This window comes from Quercus suber, unplaced genomic scaffold (genome assembly GCF_002906115.3).
Source record: "Quercus suber isolate HL8 unplaced genomic scaffold, Cork oak 2.0 scaffold_211, whole genome shotgun sequence".
Lineage (NCBI taxonomy): Eukaryota > Viridiplantae > Streptophyta > Magnoliopsida > Fagales > Fagaceae > Quercus > Quercus suber.
In genome coordinates this window covers 551,606-568,319 of record NW_027069669.1, presented here as the reverse complement: position 1 = coordinate 568,319, position 16,714 = coordinate 551,606, and the positions used below count along the sequence as shown (strand labels likewise).

General features: G+C 35.2%; 1 protein-coding gene across 6 annotated transcripts; it reads left to right on the top strand.

The window, feature by feature from the left end:
* The first annotated feature begins 6,977 nt into the window (after positions 1-6,977).
* Positions 6,978-16,501, top strand: LOC112005126 (splicing factor U2af large subunit B). 6 transcript variants are annotated; one of them, XM_024037375.2, is made up of 13 exons: positions 6,981-7,283; positions 8,238-8,539; positions 9,364-9,477; positions 12,603-12,673; positions 13,310-13,380; positions 13,507-13,554; positions 13,654-13,713; positions 13,882-13,942; positions 14,030-14,142; positions 14,266-14,712; positions 14,887-15,025; positions 15,308-15,375; positions 16,154-16,501. In XM_024037375.2, exons 1-13 carry the CDS (start codon positions 7,155-7,157, stop codon positions 16,289-16,291), a joined length of 1,761 nt encoding a protein of 586 aa, XP_023893143.1. In that variant the 5' UTR covers positions 6,981-7,154; the 3' UTR covers positions 16,292-16,501. The 6 variants fall into 6 exon arrangements, with proteins under 6 accessions (XP_065635591.1, XP_023893143.1, XP_065635589.1 ...); XM_065779519.1 differs by lacking the exons at positions 15,308-15,375; positions 16,154-16,501 and adding an exon at positions 15,156-15,292 and having other exon boundaries at positions 6,978-7,283; XM_065779517.1 differs by lacking the exons at positions 6,981-7,283; positions 8,238-8,539; positions 9,364-9,477 and adding exons at positions 10,372-10,721; positions 11,546-11,659.
* The last annotated feature ends 213 nt before the right edge of the window (positions 16,502-16,714 follow it).

Below are 16,714 nucleotides of genomic sequence, written 5' to 3'. Positions count from 1 at the left end.
TATGGGTTTCTGACGGGTCAAATAACTTTTGTAATTTTTTTATTAGAAAAAATGTCACATCATTAAAAAAAATGTCACACTGCCACTTTGTTAGTCATGTAAGCAATGACACTAACAACAGGTAATATGATGACTAATAATGCCCATTTTTAAAAACTTGAATGATTTATAACGCTCACTTGAAACTTGATGAAACTTAAAACTTGATGAATCAATTACACTACTAAGTAAACTCTATGAACCAATAGTATATTTTGGTGAATGATTATTTAACACACACAAAAAAAGTGGTCTGTGATAGTAACAAGCCAATTTCAAGCCTATCATAAAGATCCAAAGTTTTGGAATCTAACTCTCCAATTTCAAACCCAAAGTCTAACGAGATTAAACTTGAATGATTTATAACGCTCACTTGAAACTTGATGAAACTTAAAACTTGATGAATCAATTACACTACTAAGTAAACTCTATGAACCAATAGTATATTTTGGTGAATGATTATTTAACACACACAAAAAAAGTGGTCTGTGATAGTAACAAGCCAATTTCAAGCCTATCATAAAGATCCAAAGTTTTGGAATCTAACTCTCCAATTTCAAACCCAAAGTCTAACGAGATGTCATACTCAATATCCAAATAGACTTCAGGGTCGTCCCCTACCCCAGGGATTAATTAAGGGTTTTTTTTTTTTTTTTTTTCCTTACTAGTCATATTCTTTTTACCTTCTTATTTGGATGAAATTGAAATAGACAATGTTACAGTTAAAATGTAATTTCAACAAATCTAAAAAAGCCTATTGTGTTACTCATTTAAAATGCCATTTTACTAAATAAGGGATGATAATTGTTATTAACTAATTGAAAAAATGGCATCATACACATTTAAATTGTGAAATTAAAAATTCATTGTAAAAAATTAGAGAAACCAATATATCATCACCTATAATATTATAATTGAGTATTCCTATTTGGTATCTACTAGGAATGGCAATAAGTTGAGGTTGATGGTTTCCAACCCATTTCGACCCTAAGGGTCCGTTTGGTTGGAGGAGTGAAAAAGTGGAATGATAGAAAATTGAGAGAGGATAGAAAAGTGAAAGGATAGAAAAAATTTAGTTTTCTCTTGTATGTGTTTGGTTGAGAGGGGTAGAAAAGTTGAATGATGGAAAACTCTTTTGTTTGGTTGAGAAGAAAACTGAGAGAATAGAAAATAAAGTTTGTATAAAGTTACCATTATATCCAATTTAGGTAAAACAAAAATAATACATTATATTTTTATTAAAAAAAATATGTATGAATGATTTCTTCATTAAAAAAATAAAATAAAAGAAGAGGATAAGAAGTTCAAGAACCCAAAACTTTTTTTTTTCAAAAAAAGAAACCAAAACAATTGAAAAAAGAAAGAGTGTTTTACGAACACAAAAGAAAAGAATTTTTTTAAAAAAAAAGGAAGAAAAGACAAGGAGTCAAGGATCTGACTCACAAGTCACAAGCAGAAAGTTCCCATAATAAAATAAAATTAAAAAAAAAAAAGGAAAAAAACTTACATATAACACATTAACTTGGAGGGGGTAAATATGTAATTCAAGTGCTAAGCCCCCATTTTCTCTCTTTTCTTCCCAATTTTCCTCCCAAATCTGGAGGATAAAAATTTGTGAGCCCAGGTGGATTTTTTTCTCCAATATTTTCCATCCTTTGTGTGTTTCTCTCTTGAACCAAATAAGGAAAAACATCATTTTTTCCCTTGTTTTACCCCCTTCAAGTTGATGTGTAATATGTAAGTTTTTTCCCTTTTTTATTTTTTTATTTTATTATGGGATCTTGCGTGCTTGTGACTTGTGAGTAAGGTCCTTGACTCCTTGTCTTTTCTTCCCTTTTTTTTTTTTTTTTAATTCTTTTCTTTTGTGTTCGCAAAACACCCTTTCTTTTTTCAATTGTTTTGGTTTTTTTTTTTTTTTTTTGACAAAAAAATTTTGGGTTCTTGAACTTCTTATCCTCTTTTTGTTTTATTTTTTTAATAAAGAAATCATTCATACATATTTTTTAAATAAAAATATAATGTATTATTTTTGTTTTACCTAAATTGGATATAATGGTAACTTTATATAAACTTTATTTTCTATCCTTCACTTTTATTCTCAACCAAATAAAAGAGTGTTCCATCCCTCCATTTTTCTACCCTCCCAACCAAACACATAGAGAAAAAACTAAATATTTTCTATCATTCCACTTTTTTATCCTCTCTCTATTTTCTATCCTCTCACTTTTCCACTCCCCAACCAACAGACTCTAATATAAAGGGTTTGTGATTTTCTAAATGGGTTTGGTGTGAGTTTGGGTTCACCTTTTTAAACCCACTCAAATTTGGTTTTTAATTTTAAGTATCCGAATTTGACCCAATTATGTATTAAATTTATGAAATGTCTTTATTATTAACTTTATTTACACAAAAACTTATGATTTCTATGATATAAAAACTATAGAGGGCTTTTAAACAATTAGGCCGATCATTTCCGATATTAAAAAGGGAAAAAAGAAAAGTGAAAATGTCATAATATGTTGTTGTTTGACAACTCTATTTAGTTAATTTTTTTTTTTAAATGATATAAATAAGAAATTGACATTGTATGTTTTTCCAGGTTGTTTTTGTTAGCTAATACATTTTCCCGGGGGGGGGGGGAGGGGAATCAAAATAGCAACGTTTGTAAACTTATTTAGCAAAAAAGTTTTTTTTTTTTGGGTATATGAGTACCAGTACTAAAGTCATCTCTCCAATATACAAATTCCACATCCACCTCTATACTAGACATCGTGTCAAAATGGAAATCATTTTTTTGAAATGGCTAGTTCCATGTTACGAATGCTATTTAACAAATAATTTTTTTTTTGTAACTTAAAAAAACGTAGGAGAAGAAGGTAGCAACTCCTCTGCATTTGTTATAGTTATTGAACCATAGGTTATTGGTTCCCAAATCGTACATGTTCGACTTACAATAGTCATTAGTGTCATTACCAAAAGCTTCAATCACATTAACATTGCTTGTTGTAGCACTATTAGTGAAGCCATTGTTGTTGTCCTTAACAAATGGTTTGCCTCTTAAATAAAAAGGTTTTTTCATTGATTTATGAGTGTTTCAAAGTGTCGCTTGTTTGATGAATGTTGTTGGTGAGGAATGTTTGGCCTAAAATTACGATTGTAGAAGGAGTATTCCAATCGGTAAAATGAATATTTCAATGTTGATAAGATGAATCTATTGACAGTTGGTCCTTGGAGAGAGAGAGAGAGATAATATTGACTTTTGGGTAAGGAGTAACTATTTCTCAATTTAGCATAATAACTATTACTCATGAATGGCTACCTATTCAAGATAATGAAAATGTAACTATTAGCTATGATTTTTTTTTTTTTTTTTTTGAGAAAGAAGACCATTTATTCAATCAAACATCAACAAAAACTTCTGTCCATCAATACAAAATTGGAAGCATCACTATGGATGTCTTCAACCCACATCCGTGGGACATGGCACTGCCTGGCTAATTTAGCTAATTTATCAGCTACATTGTTCCCATTACGTTTTACATGTGAGAATGTAACAGCTTGGAAACTAGATGCCAGGTGCCGAGAGTCCTCAATCAGATGGCCAAAGGAGGCCAAATAGTCTTCATCTGACTTGAGGTAGTTTATAATGGTTTTAGAGTCACCTTTAAATATCACGGCTTGAAGATTGAAATCCTTTGCAAACAGAGTTGCCCTTCTACATGCTAGAGCCTCAACGTGTTCAATAGATGGGGGTAAAGCAATGTGTTCTGACATAGCCCCAATGACTTGACCTTCATGGTCTCTGATGACTACCCCTATACCTGTAGCTCCTAGCTCTTGAAATTTGGTACCATCAAAATTAACTTTACACCGGGAATTAGGAGGTGGGCACCAATGGACCGGCGTTGAAGGTTGATGTGAGACCATGGGAATGTCTTGGGCCTGATGAAACTCATTAAGGCGCTCTAATGCATTAGCATGGATCTGTGGTCTTAGTAACGAGGGTGAGCCAGTCCGGGTCGCATTCCTTTTGTACCAAATACTCCAAGCAATGACTACAAATCTCTCAACCAAATGATGGTCGTGCTTGTTAAGGATTCCCATAAACAGAAAAGACACAAAACATTCAGCTATGTGAGGTTTACATAAATCTTTCTGCCACCAAATTTCCTTAACCAAATAGCAATCCCAAAGAGCATGTATAACATCTTCAGGGTGATCATGGCAGTGATTATAATTGGCATTGGTGACAAGTTTCCTGCGACAGAGATTCTTCTTTGTTGGTAATGATTCAGAGCAAGCTCTCCAAAGGAAATGCTTAATCTTATTTGGAATATTAAGCATCCAAATGGTGGACCAGAATTTCTTGTGGACCGATGAGCTTGATGGAATAGGTTGATTATTGCTTGCTGACTTTGCTAGGAGTTTATAAGCTGATTTCGTGGAGTATCTGCCATTTTTTGTTTCCTTCCGTATTTTGACATCAACCGATTGGCGAGAGCTTAAAGGGATGCTAAGAATCTCCCTAGCCTCAAATGGTAAGAATTCTCCTCTGACCTATCTTCATCCCAGCTTGCCCCATTTTTAGTCATTAAACCACATACCTTGGCGTTCATTGGAAAGGACTTTTGAGGAGAAATGACTTTGCTGGAATACAAACTAGGCAACCACTTATCTCCTCTAATCAGAACGTTACTTCCATCTCTAATTTGCCATGAAGAACCCAAGTCAATTACACGTCGTGCCTTAAGTATGCTCTGCCACGCATAAGATCCCGTGGTTTTGACCCCCTCATCCATGATTGAGCAAGATGGGAAAAACCTGGCTTTAAACACCTTGTAGAATAAAGAATTAGTATTGTGAATCAACCTCCATACCTGCTTCCCAAGTAGTGCAAGGTTAAAATTTTCAATCTCATGAAATCCCAAGCTGCTCTGACATTTAGGAAGGCAAAGCTTATTCCAGGCCATCCAGTGGGTTTTGCATTGATCCCCACTATATCCCCACCAAAACTTCCGTATGAGCGACTCAATATCTTTGCACAAACTCTTTGGTAACTTAAAGTAGTTCATAGTGAAGGTGGGCATGGCTTGTAAGACTAATTTGATCAAAACCTTTCTGCCTGCCTGTGAGAGTAGTTTTTCTTTCCATCCCTGAATTTTCTGCCAAACCCTTTCTCGGATATAATTGAAGCTTTGTTTCTTGCCCCTTCCCACGAAGGATGGTAGTCCTAAATATTTTTCTATTTGATGCGAATCAGTCACCCCCAATCTGTGTTTTATGGAATTTCGGACTTGCTGCCCTGTGTTGGTGCTAAAAAAGAGTTGAGTTTTTTGACGATTGATTCGCTGCCCTGAAGCCCTTTCATACTTATCCAACAATTCCAAAATAGAGGAGCATTCATGGTTGTTTGCTTTACAAAACAACAGGCTGTCATCTGTGAAGAACAAGTGGGTCACCTTGGGTCCCTCTCGACATAAGGAGACACCGGTGATTGCTCCATTATTCGTAGCTTGTTGTATGAGAGAATGAAGTCCTTTTGCGCACAAAAGGAAAAGATAAGGTGACAACGGGTCCCCTTGACGAAGACCTCGCTGAGGGTGGATTAGGCCATGGGGAACCTCATTAATCAAAATTGAAAAAGAGACAGTACTGATACAAGATGTAATCAAATCAATCCATCTCCTATCGAAGCCTAATTTGTCCATCAATTTTTCCAAAAATTTCCAATCAACCTGATCATAACCCTTGCTCATGTCGAGTTTTAAAGCCATATACCCTATTTTACCTGTCCTTTTGTGCTTCAGATGGTGTAAGGTTTCAAAGGCTATCAATATGTTATTTGTGATGAGGCGGTTGGATAAGAATGCGCTTTGGGATTCAGATACTAATTTTGGGAGACATTTCTTTAGGCGATTGGCTATGGTTTTTGATATGAGTTTATAGATGACGTTACAAAGGCTTATAGGTCGAAAGTCTTTGGCTGTTTCTGGGAATTTGATTTTGGGGATACGGTTGATAAAGGTATGGTTTATATTTGGTGGAATTGTTCCTGAGTTTAGGACAGACAAGGTAGCTGAGAGCACATTAGGACCAACAGTATTCCAATAATGTTTAAAGAATATAGGGGGCATACCATCTGAGCTTGGTGCTGAAATGGACTTCATTTGTTTCAAAGCTACCTCCACCTCCTTTGCAATGAAAACCTTAGTCAGCTCCGAGTTCATCTATGGTGTGACTTTTCTATCAATCCCCTGAAGGATGGTGTCAAAATTGGAGGGAGCACATCCATTTCATTTATATTTGAAAGAGCCAAAATTGTTCATTTATTTTACATCCATTTCATTTATATTTGGAAGAGCCAAAATTGTTCATTTATTTTACCTTGAATTAAGTTAAACAAGTCAGATCAAGTTAAACCTAAAATTGAATATATTTAATAAAATTTAATCATTAGTAAATACTTTTACACTAAAACTTAAACAATATATTAAATAAAATAAAGAGAGGCATACGTTTTTTTTATTTATTATTTAATATAAAGTAATCATGCTTTACATAATATTCCACATATTTACTATTTTTGATTAATTCATTGCAATAATTAAGGCTATTGCATTCTATTTATAATAGTTTTTTTTTTTAGAAACAAAACACACGCAAGAGAGAGGGAAAGAAATTTTACAATATATTATACCATGTAATATTTTTCAATAATTGTGATCAAAAGTTAAGAAGATAACCTTTAACCTCAGCTATTAGATTTTTTTTTTAAAAAGTTTCAAAATAAAAAATATAGGAAATATAAAAGAAGAAGAAGAAGAAGAAGAAGAAGAGAGCTTCCATTTTATTTTCCAAAAAACCTTTTATTTATTTTTAGTTTACCATAATACCCATCCCATCAGAGTCTTTTTGGTGGGGTTTACGATTCCAGTATTCCACAAACTTATCTATGAGCTCTATTATATAAACCCACCCCTTGAGCCCTAGAATTTCCATCTCAGTCCGTCTCGTTTTCAATTTTCGCACACCAATTTCTCGAGAAACAAACGCGAAGCTATAGAGAGAGAGAGAGAGAGAGAGAGAGAGAGAGAGAGAGAACAACCAAAGTGAAGATGTCTGATTACGAAGGAAGGTACGAAGGAAACGGCGAGGACGCCGACAATTATGGCGGTGGCTCCTCTCCTCAACCTCGTGGTAGCAGCCATGGTGGTCCTGAAGATCACAGCGACACCAAGTCTCAGGTATAAATCAATATTCCATCGAGTTTGGTTTTTAATTCATGTGTATGAGATCGATTCGAAGAGTTAGCTAGTTCTTCGGTGAAAGATCTTGAATCGTTAGGTATTTTTAAGGGTAAGGTTAATTTGGAGTTCAATTTAGGGTTTCTGAATGGAAGAGATTGATTTAGGGTTTTTGCTGGATTTGAAATTGTTCTCTTCGTCTTGATGATGAATTATTCATTTGCTCCTTTGACTTGTAATAGAAGGTAGGATTTTGTGGTTCAAGATGAATTTAGGGTTTTATTTTTAAGTATAAGAGAGCCATGGCACATTGATTTCAATTGGAATAATTTTCTAAATATATAGTGGATATGATTTTTTTTTTTTGGTAATGAGTTTTATGGGTTTTGTTACTTATATGATCTTCAGAGGGGTCTAAAGTGTATTATAGGCTTCTTTTTTTATCAGTTTGTTTTTCAACTACAAAAAACTTTGCATTTTGAATCTATTGTATTGTTGTAATTTTTCTATTCGTTCTTTCGAAATTGAAAGATTGGGGACATGTGTGATGATTTAGGGGTTTAGTTTTGTTTATTGTTAATGTTTTAATTGCTGCAAGTTAGAATTTCTCTACATTTTGTTTAAATTGTGGGCTTCAGTGCTTGCTTGTTCATTTTCCTTTTGGATACAAGTACAGCATACCCTTCTGATCATCTACAGTATCTTGAAGCAGTTACCGTGTTACGTAACTATTTATTCTATGCATGTCGAGATATGCTTGAGAGTACCTTTTAATGCATGGACTTAAGGCGTAGTTTCCACATTTTGGGTTAATATTTATTGTTTCCCTCAAGGTTTTGTACTAATTATTGGATCTATAAATACTCTTAATTGCACTTGTTCTACATTCTTCTTTTGCTTGTTAACATTTTTTTGTTGGAAATGGGAATTGCTAATGAAACTGATTGCTTGCAGCATGGTTCTCGTGATTATGAAAGAGAGTCTTCCAAAAGCAGGGAGAAGGATAGAGAAAAAGGGCGCGATAAGGAGAGGGACAGGGATAGAGATCGGGACCGTGATCGGGAGAGGGATAGAGACAAGGATAGGGAGAGAAGCAAGGACAGGGATAGAGATAGGGAAAGGGATAGAGACCGGGACCGGGACCGGGACCGTCATCATAGAGATCGCCACAGGGATCGGGATCGTAGTGAAAGAAGGGAACGTGGCCGGGATAGAGATGATGATGATTATTATCGAGGTGGCCGGGACTATGACAGGTAATATACAAAATGATGCATTTGTGCTATATTTTTCTTATGCCTGCTAGGAGTTGAGGCTGTAATTCACTTGTGGATTGTGGTACTAAGGTAGTCAAAGGTGAAGGGTGACCTTAAGGCATCTAGGCCTTGTATCACCTGAGGTGTGAGGCGGAAAAAAAGGTGCTAGCCTGAGAAAAGCAAGGCACTAAATTCTAAAAATATTTGTTACGTATAGAACTTATGGTTAAACCATATGTACCTAGTGTATTGAAATATGATAATGAATTGTTTTTAAATGTGTTGCATGAAGAAATTAGGTCAATCAAATGATTTCAAAATAGAATTAAAATGGTTTAGGCTCTATAAGTTCTTCTAACAATGGGTTTTACAACAAGCTTCTACTATAAATTCATTAATTTAATAATGAGTTTTACAACAAACTTTTGTAAATTAGTTTATCTAACAATAACTTCTATAACATGTTCTTTTATTAAATTAATAATCTAATCATAGATTAAAACATTAAATTAAAAAATAGTAATAGAAATTGAGGATCTAGCATTAGCGCCTTTTCATTGCTTAAGGCGGTTGCCTTGTTCGCCTAGGCTCTAAAGGCGAGCACCTCACCTCACCCGGGCTCCTAGGCAAGTGCCTAGCTCGCTTTTGATTACAATGTGTGGTATATTGGAAATCCTTGATAGTTGATTCTACATCCCTATAAATTAGCGAACAAGATTGAGTGGCTCTGGTGCTCAATCTTGTGCGTTCGGATATTTTCAAAGTGTGTTTGGGACTTTTGGTTCTTTAGTTGATGGTTATTTATTGCTTGATTTTATTTACAGACGAAGGGATTTTGATAGAGACAGAGAGGAGAGGAGCAAGCGGAAGTCTCGCTCTCGTTCAAAGGGTAGATCAGAGCACAGATCAAGGTCACGTTCTCGGTCACGGTCAAAGAGGTAGGTTATGTGTGATATTAAGTAGTCAATCTGAGATAAAACTGGCTTTCTTTAAACCAGTGTCATGATATTTGTTGACTTTATTTTCTGAAACTAATGTCTACTTTTGAGTTTTTATTTTTTATTTTTTTAATTGAGTTAATTATTGAACTTTTGCCAATGGGTTTCTCTTTTTTAAAATTGGTATTTATTTATGGCAGTTTATCCAAGCCATTCTATCATTATTTTGCTATATAGGTCATGTTGAGACCTATTATAATCAGTTGTGTCAACCTTCTATTAGTAGGAGCCTTGTAGTACTAGTGGTGACATTTTAATCTCTGGTTGACATTTGTATTTTAAAAGAGCTTGGCCAACTTGTTGTGTAACATTAGCTGGTAGTTTCTGAGTTTTTTGAATGCATCCAATGTATTAAAAATACATTATTCTGTTTGATTTGTCATTTGTAGAGTTTATTTTTTAGGGTTTGATATTTCTGTATCGTTTATTTTTTGTGAGCGTAAATGCACACTAAACCATGGTCGCTATGGGCACTATCTTTGGTTGTAGAATACTAATGAATGGCCAAAGTCCTGACCATTGTGTAGAACCTTGTCCAGGTGTAAGGTACACAAAATGTTAGGTATGCTGTTTGTTGTTTCAGGCTCTTCTTTTACAAGTACAGCATACCCTTCTGATCATCTACAGTATCTTGAAGCAGTTACCGTGTTACGTAACTATTTATTCTATGCATGTCGAGATATGCTTGAGAGTACCTTTTAATGCATGGACTTAAGGCGTAGTTTCCACATTTTGGGTTAATATTTATTGTTTCCCTCAAGGTTTTGTACTAATTATTGGATCTATAAATACTCTTAATTGCACTTGTTCTACATTCTTCTTTTGCTTGTTAACATTTTTTTGTTGGAAATGGGAATTGCTAATGAAACTGATTGCTTGCAGCATGGTTCTCGTGATTATGAAAGAGAGTCTTCCAAAAGCAGGGAGAAGGATAGAGAAAAAGGGCGCGATAAGGAGAGGGACAGGGATAGAGATCGGGACCGTGATCGGGAGAGGGATAGAGACAAGGATAGGGAGAGAAGCAAGGACAGGGATAGAGATAGGGAAAGGGATAGAGACCGGGACCGGGACCGGGACCGTCATCATAGAGATCGCCACAGGGATCGGGATCGTAGTGAAAGAAGGGAACGTGGCCGGGATAGAGATGATGATGATTATTATCGAGGTGGCCGGGACTATGACAGGTAATATACAAAATGATGCATTTGTGCTATATTTTTCTTATGCCTGCTAGGAGTTGAGGCTGTAATTCACTTGTGGATTGTGGTACTAAGGTAGTCAAAGGTGAAGGGTGACCTTAAGGCATCTAGGCCTTGTATCACCTGAGGTGTGAGGCGGAAAAAAAGGTGCTAGCCTGAGAAAAGCAAGGCACTAAATTCTAAAAATATTTGTTACGTATAGAACTTATGGTTAAACCATATGTACCTAGTGTATTGAAATATGATAATGAATTGTTTTTAAATGTGTTGCATGAAGAAATTAGGTCAATCAAATGATTTCAAAATAGAATTAAAATGGTTTAGGCTCTATAAGTTCTTCTAACAATGGGTTTTACAACAAGCTTCTACTATAAATTCATTAATTTAATAATGAGTTTTACAACAAACTTTTGTAAATTAGTTTATCTAACAATAACTTCTATAACATGTTCTTTTATTAAATTAATAATCTAATCATAGATTAAAACATTAAATTAAAAAATAGTAATAGAAATTGAGGATCTAGCATTAGCGCCTTTTCATTGCTTAAGGCGGTTGCCTTGTTCGCCTAGGCTCTAAAGGCGAGCACCTCACCTCACCCGGGCTCCTAGGCAAGTGCCTAGCTCGCTTTTGATTACAATGTGTGGTATATTGGAAATCCTTGATAGTTGATTCTACATCCATATAAATTAGCGAACAAGATTGAGTGGCTCTGGTGCTCAATCTTGTGCGTTCGGATATTTTCAAAGTGTGTTTGGGACTTTTGGTTCTTTAGTTGATGGTTATTTATTGCTTGATTTTATTTACAGACGAAGGGATTTTGATAGAGACAGAGAGGAGAGGAGCAAGCGGAAGTCTCGCTCTCGTTCAAAGGGTAGATCAGAGCATAGATCAAGGTCACGGTCTCGGTCACGGTCAAAGAGGTAGGTTATGTGTGATATTAAGTAGTCAATCTGAGATAAAACTGGCTTTCTTTAAACCAGTGTCATGATATTTGTTGACTTTATTTTCTGAAACTAATGTCTACTTTTGAGTTTTTATTTTTTATTTTTTTAATTGAGTTAATTATTGAACTTTTGCCAATGGGTTTCTCTTTTTTAAAATTGGTATTTATTTATGGCAGTTTATCCAAGCCATTCTATCATTATTTTGCTATATAGGTCATGTTGAGACCTATTATAATCAGTTGTGTCAACCTTCTATTAGTAGGAGCCTTGTAGTACTAGTGGTGACATTTTAATCTCTGGTTGACATTTGTATTTTAAAAGAGCTTGGCCAACTTGTTGTGTAACATTAGCTGGTAGTTTCTGAGTTTTTTGAATGCATCCAATGTATTAAAAATACATTATTCTGTTTGATTTGTCATTTGTAGAGTTTATTTTTTAGGGTTTGATATTTCTGTATCGTTTATTTTTTGTGAGCGTAAATGCACACTAAACCATGGTCGCTATGGGCACTATCTTTGGTTGTAGAATACTAATGAATGGCCAAAGTCCTGACCATTGTGTAGAACCTTGTCCAGGTGTAAGGTACACAAAATGTTAGGTATGCTGTTTGTTGTTTCAGGCTCTTCTTTAATGTGTGCCTTTTTTTTTTTTTTTTTAATTACAACAAGTGGTGGAGGGGGATTCAAACCAATTTCTTCCCATGGGGCTACTGGGTACTGCCACTGAGCCGCAAAGATCTTGACTTATGTGTGCCTCTGTTTGTTTGAATGTATTTGGTTTATTAGGTGATGTTACCATTATCATTTGTAGTTTAGTTTGTGATGTTTCTCTAAGTCTGATGCATTGATCTAGTGCTTAAATGAATTTGACATGTGTATATTGGTTATGTTCTTGGTATGCTGACAGTATTTATTTGCAGCAAAAGGATTAGTGGTTTTGATATGGCGCCTCCTGCTTCTGCATTGTTATCTGGTGCAGCTGCTGTAACAGGTAAATATACCCTCTTATGTAATTAAGATTGTTATAATCTTCTTAACTGCCTTCTTTTTCTTTTTTGGATATAGTGTGGAAAGTTCGTATCAAATTACATGGTGTCATTTGGTAAGCTATATTTTGCTCTTTCATTTGCACATATAGCTTTTCAAAGCTGTGGTCTATGGAAGGACTGTACTTTTTTGTTTTTTAATTGGTGACATAATTCTGGAATCGGAACTGAGAGATGTTTCTGGTTTTTTGTTGTGTTTGGTGTTTGTTTTTTTTGTTTCTATGTCTTGTCTTTTGTTGTAAGAAGGCAATGTTGGGCTACTTGCCCCACTGTGCTGACAATGGGCGTGAGCCGACTTCTGTAGCTTTTATGTACAAGGAGGAAACAATGCACCGGTTTGATGGGTCTTGTTCGTCTTCAACCGGGAACTATTGCCTGTTTTGGTAGTCTTACAAATATTACCTCCAGAACTTGTATATAATGTATTCCTTTCATCTCCTTTGATAAACATTATTGAAAGAGGTTAGGTTGTACTTAATTTAATGGGGAGAGTACTCTTGATAAGAGTCATTTTGCAACGTATAAATGTAAGAGGTTGTATTATTATTGTTTTCTGAGTAGCAGTATAATTTCTTTTGCAGGTCAGATTGCAGGGGCTACTCCGACTCTTCCCGGAATGTTTCCAAACATGTTTCCTATAGCAACTGGTCAGGTATACCCCCTCCCCTCTCTCTCTCTCTCTCTCTCTCACACACACACACACACACACACACACGTGTAAAAGATATTCATGAGGATGCTTTAATTTTTATTAATAATGTCTTTTGTTGGAAAGCAGCAATTTGGAGCTCTTCCTGTTATGCCAGTTCAGGCAATGACTCAACAGGTTTGTTAGCACTTATGCAGTAAATGCTTTTCTTTCTTTTAAAAATATTTTAACCTCAAAATTTGGCTCATAATATCATCTAATATGATTTGGTTTTAGGCCACAAGGCATGCTCGGCGAGTGTATGTTGGTGGGCTTCCTCCTACAGCAAATGAACAGGTTTGCCCACCTCTTTGATTGTCATTGTTCCTATCATCTATAATTCATCACTCATAATCCCTTCCCTGTCCTCTCCTACTTTTCACCGCCAGTGACAACATTCACCTAGTTTTCATTTATAAAGATTTTGCTTACCCAATAGAAATGACATAACTTTTTCTACTGCAGTCTGTTGCAACATTTTTCAGTCATGTTATGGCTGCAATTGGAGGAAACACTGCTGGTCCAGGTATGTCATTGTACGATTGATCTCAATTTGCATACATTGCCTGCTTTTTTATTGGATTATTTTTTTGATTCTCTCTCTCTTGTACAGGAGATGCTGTTGTCAATGTTTACATAAACCATGAAAAGAAGTTCGCTTTCGTGGAGATGAGATCTGTTGAGGAGGCTAGTAATGCAATGGCTTTGGATGGGATTATATTTGAGGTATTTCATTTTAACTTTGTTCAACGTCAAATCAGGATTAATATCTGTGTACTACTACCTATTACGGGCGAAGTTAATTTATTTTATGATATTGACTTCTTTAATTCATTCTCTTTACTCCAGGGTGCTCCTGTTAAGGTGAGGAGACCTAGTGACTACAACCCATCTCTTGCTGCAACACTTGGTCCAAGTCAGCCCAATCCCAATCTGAACCTTGCAGCTGTAGGGTTAACGCCAGGATCTGCAGGTGGGCTTGAGGGTCCTGATCGCATATTTGTGGGTGGGCTTCCCTATTACTTCACAGAAACACAGATCAGGGAGTTGTTAGAGACTTTTGGGCCACTTCGGGGTTTTGATCTTGTGAAAGACAGAGAAACGGGAAATTCAAAAGGCTATGCATTTTGTGTTTACCAAGATCTTTCAGTTACGGACATAGCTTGTGCAGCTCTGAATGGAATTAAGATGGGTGATAAAACTCTTACTGTTAGACGTGCTAACCAGGGTGCTAATCAACCTAAACCCGAGCAAGAGAATGTATTGTTGCATGCACAGCAGCAGATTGCATTGCAGGTGAAATCTAAATCTTATTTGTCAATTTGGTTTTTCTCAGTGCGTACATGCATTCATTTAGCAACTAATTACTAATTTGTTGTGTTTGTATTTCTGTAATATTTTATGTTAATTTGAAGTTCTAATTTTGGATCTTGGTTATAGGTTCATCCACTAATTCTCTTGGTTTTGCAGAAGCTCATGTTACAACCAGCCGCTGCAGTGGCCACCAAGGTTGTGTGTCTAACTCAGGCGGTTTCTCCCGATGAACTCAAAGATGATGATGATTATCAAGACATTTTGGAAGACATGAGAGAGGAATGCGGAAAATTTGGTAAAACCTTGTTCTAATTCGTGATTATGTATTGGCAGGCTTTGTTTTAAATTTAATCAATTTCACCTGTTAAGGTTCTTTGCATGTACATATATTGATTTTCTTTGTGGTATATCTTTCTGTTTTACAGCTTTTTTGTAGTCCCACATTCTGCTTTAAAGAATCAGGCCTAATATACACAGACAGAAGCCTCCATAACCTTCTTTCTTTGTTCACCTCATGATGTTCCTTTGTATATTTTGATAAATTTTATGCATTTTGAATTTTTAATGTGATTTGCAGGTACACTGGTAAATATCATCATCCCACGCCCACAACCTAATGATGAACCATCACCTGGAGTCGGGAAGGTTTGTTCAGTTTCCTGCCTACATTTTCGGATTTTCCTTCTTCCTGTAGTTGAATCTTTACAATGGGATAAGAAATCTATTGTTATTTGGAGTCCTAGATGTCATGAAGTATTGCTACTTTTTTTTTCTTTCTATTTATCAAATTTTTAGATCAGGTAGAAATATATTTATATAAACTTCATATTTGATTGTGTAAGTTTGTAAATAGTTTAATGAGATATCAAAGTATTGTTTGTAATTTATTGATAATGTAAATAGTCTATTTCGTTGTAGAAATTATATATAAATTTTAACAGTACAAGGTTGGTGAATCTTTGTAAGTTTATAAAAAATCATTCTATCTAAATAACTCAAATAATATAATTTCAACTATAATTTATTTATAGATTATTAGCATAAATTTGTGAAGTAATCAAAATTTTTTAGTTGGGCCCATGTTAGTTTGATTAGTTTAGTATCCCATAGTTTTCGGTACCTTATTTGCCAAAAGTGAGACAAAATAATAAAAAATAGCTTATTTTCAAAAAAGCTGGTCATGTTGGATTTTTATTTATAATTACTTGTTATAGTGAGAGTGTTTCTCTTTTTGGGAAAATGATAGCAAAAGCTAAAATTTAATCAATGGATCTTAATTTTAATCCTGTGTCCCCTTTCTGTAGTTAGAGGAAGTGCCATTGAGCTTGAGCTCATTGGCATTTGTCCCATACCTATATTGTAACTTGTTTAGTTAATTTGCTTGAATTCAAGATTGCTGAATACTGATCTCTATTTGTATCAGGTGTTTTTGGAGTATGCAGACATTGAGGGTTCTACAAAAGCTCGTACTGGGTTGAATGGAAGAAAATTTGGTGGGAATTCAGTAGTGGCCGTCTATTATTCAGAGAATAAGTTTGCCCAGGGGGACTACGAAGGCTAGTTATTGTCTTGTATTTTAGTTAATGTTACATTGATATGTTCAATATTTGCTGAGGTATTCAGTTTAGATGGTTGAAAAATGTACTTAGTACACAGCCTCTTGTTGATTTAGTGGAGTCGACAAATTAGATCTGCTATTGAATTAAGTCAATGAGCTTGTGTTGTCCATGTTAATTGGTACAAATAGCAAAATGCAGTTTGGATTGATACTTGTTGCAGTTGTCTTCCTTGATGGGATTTCTCTCTTTGAGCAGCAATGCATTTAGCTGTCTTAAATTGAAAACTAGAGGAATTTCACGAAAATATTCCAAATTTGACATTCCATATTCTTACAGATTTTACTATAATATTTCATTAATCTGTATACCCCCTCCCCTCTCTCTCTCTCTCTCTCTCTCACACACACACACACACACACACACAC

Bases quoted from the DNA above. Each gene is read 5' to 3' on its own strand.
- LOC112005126 (XM_024037375.2), top strand. From the start codon at position 7,155: ATGTCTGATTACGAAGGAAGGTACGAAGGAAACGGCGAGGACGCCGAC. The intron at 13,381-13,506 runs GTATACCCCCTC...GTTGGAAAGCAG, and splicing joins TTCCTATAGCAACTGGTCAG to CAATTTGGAGCTCTTCCTGT. The intron at 13,943-14,029 runs GTATGTCATTGT...TCTCTTGTACAG, and splicing joins AGGAAACACTGCTGGTCCAG to GAGATGCTGTTGTCAATGTT.